Here is a 4,532-nt window from a genome sequence, read left to right as displayed (position 1 = left end):
CACTGCACTCCAGTCTGGGCAACAGAGTGAGACTCCAACTCAAAAAAAAAAAAATGTTAGTTCATAAAGCTAAACAAAGACAGAAACTGTCTCAGATTCAGGAAGACTAATGAGACATGACAGCTTAAATGCAAAAAGAATTTGACAAAAAAAAAAAAATCAGTGGAACCATTGGGAAAATCTGAATACAGTATGTAGACTAGTTAATAGCAATGTGCTAATTAATATCAATATGCTAATTTTGATAACTGTGTTGTAGGTAATCTAAGGCAATAACAGTTGCTGGGAACCAACTACTGACACAACATGGATGAAGCTCAAGAACATTATGCTAAGTGAAACAGGCCAGACACAAAAGAGTACATATGATTCCATTTATATGCAGTTCTAGAACAGGCAAAACAAATGTGCCTATTGCATATATTGCATTTATATTTATATATTTTATATAATATATTATGATGTATGGTATAATAATATAAATCATATTAGTTGTTTGGGGCAAGGGCATAGGAGATTAGGAAGGAGCACATGATAATCTTCTGGGGTGATAAAAAATGTTCTACTTTTTACTGGTGTGGTGGTTACATAGATGTACATATTTGCTAAAACTCATGGAACTGTATACTTTTAATAGATACACTTTATTGTATTTAACTTATACTTTAATAAAGTTGACTTTAAAAATTCATCTCAAATCTCTTGCATTAAGGGCAATTTCTGGTTTCTGATTCATTAAACAGACTATCTCTGCTTTGTTTACTGCAAATTTCAGTACCAAGATAGCAAAAGCAGCATGAAAAAAAGGAAGAACAAAACCATAACCAAGCTGAGACTACACCAACCAAACAGCCGAAAGTCATATTACAAATATTTTATCACATACCTTATAGAAGAAGTACTGTACAAGGTGTGCTATTCTTACATAATATAGATGTCCATGAGCCAATAGCAGTTTCTTCAAATGTTTAAACTTTGGAACAGAATAATCACTATTCCTGGCTGCTTGGCGACCTTCTTTGCCTTTAATACCTAAAAGAGAATATTTCTATAAAATGAGTATTTTATATAATAAAAAGCCTCCTGATGTTGTTATATTTTCAATTTGCTTTAATGTTATAGTTCAATTGTGTAGTTTAGCTTTGCTTTTTGTCTTTAACCAAAAAAGAGTTTTCTTTAATAGTGACACCAAGGGTTACCCAATAAAAGTAAAACTAAGTTTAACTGATAACTTCTTATTTGTAACACATAGTATAAAACAATTAAATAGAAGTATCATTTCAGTAATCAAAAGGCAAAAATTATCCGGAGAAAAAAATTCAACCTGAAAATTATTTTTAAGACACTCAGTAAGTGCTCAATTGTGCATGATAGTAGACTAGGTGCTATTTTAAGGCAACTCAGAGACCTGGAGTTTGTGGTCTAGGAGCTTAATAAGATGGTTAAATCTTTTCATTGAATAAAACTGACTAGCAGTCGAAGCATTTCATGGATCAGTCAGTTTTAGAACATTTCCATACTGGATAACCAATGAGTGGAACTTAGTTTCACACTAAATAGAACCATTTCCAAATGGAAAGAATTTGGGAATTAAGACTTCAGTATAATAATTCTCCAGATACTAATTCTATATCTGCACTCATCCCCCTGCCAATAAATTTTTTTGCTGAGGTGTTAGGTGTGTTGTTTCACAGCAGGCTGACAGGGAAAAAAAAATGGTACAGGTGGCAGAAAAGCTGTTGTTGCACGTCAACATATAAATTCAACAGTACAGGCCAAACAACCCATAAATAGTGTCATGTTGAAAACGAGTCAACCAATTATCATTTCTTAGCCCCAAACAGTTGAAAATCTCAAAAGATACAGTGCAGCAACATAAATTGGCAGTCTGGCCAGGGGTGGAAAATCAATAAAATTTCATGTATGCTGTCAAAGTAAAAGCTAAACAATCAATTGTGCTGCCCGGAGGTTTGAGAAATTCACTTTACTTGGCTAATCTAAAAATATCCTCTAACTTTGTATTGCTATATTTCCACCAGGGGTAGGATATGAGGATGGGCATGCTCCATAATCAGATGAGGCCCTTCATGTAATTAGCAATTATTATTCTAAAATTCAAATTCAAGATGAGCAACCAAAACAATCTCTCTTGGATATAAGACCACTCTACCTAAAAGCAATACTGATACCTTACAGTTGTCATTTAATTAGATGTTTCTTACCTATTCCCACATGGGATTCCAAGATCATACTAACATCATTGGCACCATCACCTATGGACAGAGTTATTGGGCTGCCTTTTAAATTCTTCACCATTCTGACAATCTAAATATTAAATACAAAGGAGGTATTAAAGAGGTCAAAGAAGAATATGAGATTATTTTTAATTGTTTTTTGTTTTTTTTTTTCATATTTTCTATCCACAGGTGTTTGAATACACAGATGTAGGACCCATGGATTACAGAGGGCCAACTGTATATACAATAGTCTCAAGTGCTCAGATGCAGAAGAACACAGCCATTCAAAATGTAACAACAGCACCCACTTGTTTTCAGTTCTGTATACATACGAACTATCAAAACCTTGCCTCTCATGCATATTAGAGGTCAAGACATTTACCCCTTTTGTCATTGCATCATGTATCCTTTAAGATCAGATGTTCAATGTGTAACAGTGGAGGCAAGAAAGCTGATCTGGGGTAACATGTACAGGGTCACCAAAAGAAATGTTGGAGAACAATGTTTTTGGTTACCTTTTACTCTCTCCTCTCTGCTAACACTCTCACCTTCCCTAGGAACACTTCAACCCTTATTGCCAGGAATTTATCTAATGTTAAATTCTTGCAACCATTTGGATTCCATCTAAACTTTAATAAATCTCTCACTGCTCAACATGGTTTGATCTTTCCTATAGGTATATGTATTTTTTTTTTTGAGTTGGGGTCTCACTCTGTCGCCCAGACTGGAGTGCAGTGACTGCTCCCGGCCACCGCAACCTCGCCCTGCTGGGCTCTGGTGATCCTTCCGCCTCAGCCTTCCAAGTAGCTGAAACTACAGGCGTGTGCTACCACGCCCGGCTAATTTTTTAAAAAATTTATTTATTATAGAGACGAGGTCTCGCCAAGTTGGCCAGGTGGATCTTGAACCCGCAAGTTCAGGCAATCCACTCGCCTCGGCCTCCCAAAGTGCTGGGATTACAGGCTGAGCCACCGAGCCCGGCCAGGTATATGTATTTTTAAAGGAGCACATTAAAGGGGTTGAGATTTGCAGGAAGATGCCCAAGACGTGTGTACAAAGCCTGTCATTATGCCCTGAGTGTTCCTTCAAAATATGTAAAGGATATTGTGTAGCTTAGTACTGTGTTCATGACAGGTATTGAATAAAATGTTCACCCTCAGCATTAAGACACTTCTGCCTTGGGGTTCTCCAACAACTTATTCTGGCAGAGTTGTTTGTGGGCAGTGTATCATAGCATGTAAGCAGCAGTTCTCCTCCCCTATATTTTAGATAATCACTGTTTGATGTGTCAATCCTTAAAACCCCTCGAAATCTGCAATTTTTAAAAAAGTTTAAATAATTCAGTAGCTAAATGATACTGTCCTCAAGATTGTTCTAATCAGTTAACATAAATAAATCAATTTTCAAAATAACTTCAGCGATTGAAAATAATTGAAACTAAGGCACCTTGCAGTTATTTCTTTAAATATAATTCAATCAGGTTTTAGTTGTGTTAAGTAGCACACACCCAATTCCATTTAACATAAAAATAATTTAACATAAAAATGGCTGAAATGCCAGCTTTTCCCCAGTCCTTTACCCTCAACTTGGTTCTATCAGAAATAACCTGTAAGTGAAAGAGTCAAAGACAAAATTAAAGAATTTAAACTAACTTTGTTTTTGATAGGCTACAATACTGGTTAAATAATTGCACCCGTTATATTATGTGTAGTAACGATCTGCAACTCAAGGAAGAAAAACCACACCAGGGGAGGTCTGGGGAAGGCAATAAAATTATCAAGAGTGACAGCTTCCACATGAAGATATAGATTAAAAAGAGTAAAACTTGTCATTATGAAAAGACAAAAGAATATATAATCATGGATTATAAAATCATGAATGATTAAGACAGGTAAACATGGAGTTTTTCACTGAGTTTCGAGTCAACTGGATTAAGACCATTTCTTCAATCTCTAGAATAAGTTTCATGAAAAAGAAATAGTTTTCCTCCATAACTAGTCAACTATAACTGCTTATTATACATTGTGCAAAGCAATGTATTAACATCCAAAAAAGATATAAGGCTTGGTCACACACCTTATGAAGCATCTAATGAAGTAGTAGAAATAAGTCACCACGAGTAGAATAATATTAGATAGCCAGATTAATAATATAAGACAACAAAATATAACATTTGTGCAGGAATGTAAATACAGGTAAAGACAGTACATGCTGAGAAAATAGATCTAGCCGGGCTCGTGGCTCAGCCTGTAATCCCACACCTTTGGGAGGCTGAGGTGAGTGGATTGCCTGAGC

The 4,532-nt window shown here is 35.5% G+C and overlaps 1 protein-coding gene across 1 annotated transcript in view; it reads right to left on the bottom strand.

Annotated features, from left to right (window-relative positions):
• LOC103249713 (phospholipid-transporting ATPase IG-like) overlaps nucleotides 1-2,321 on the bottom strand; it is a 42,885-nt gene extending 40,564 nt beyond the window's left edge. Inside the window, exons 1-2 of the mRNA XM_021707668.1 lie at nucleotides 2,223-2,321; nucleotides 887-1,032 (exon numbers count right to left, since the gene is read on the bottom strand). Coding sequence (XP_021563343.1) covers nucleotides 887-1,032; nucleotides 2,223-2,316 — 240 coding nt within the window. The 5' untranslated portion in view covers nucleotides 2,317-2,321. The remainder of the gene's footprint in view (nucleotides 1-886; nucleotides 1,033-2,222) is intronic.
• Between the last annotated feature and the right edge of the window lie 2,211 nt (nucleotides 2,322-4,532).

Source organism: Carlito syrichta, unplaced genomic scaffold (assembly GCF_000164805.1).
Source record: "Carlito syrichta isolate Samal-C Ts95f unplaced genomic scaffold, Tarsius_syrichta-2.0.1 Scaffold123337, whole genome shotgun sequence".
Classification (NCBI taxonomy): domain Eukaryota; kingdom Metazoa; phylum Chordata; class Mammalia; order Primates; family Tarsiidae; genus Carlito; species Carlito syrichta.
The sequence above is the reverse complement of the archived record's forward strand: the minus strand, read 5'-3'. Positions and strand labels throughout refer to the sequence as shown.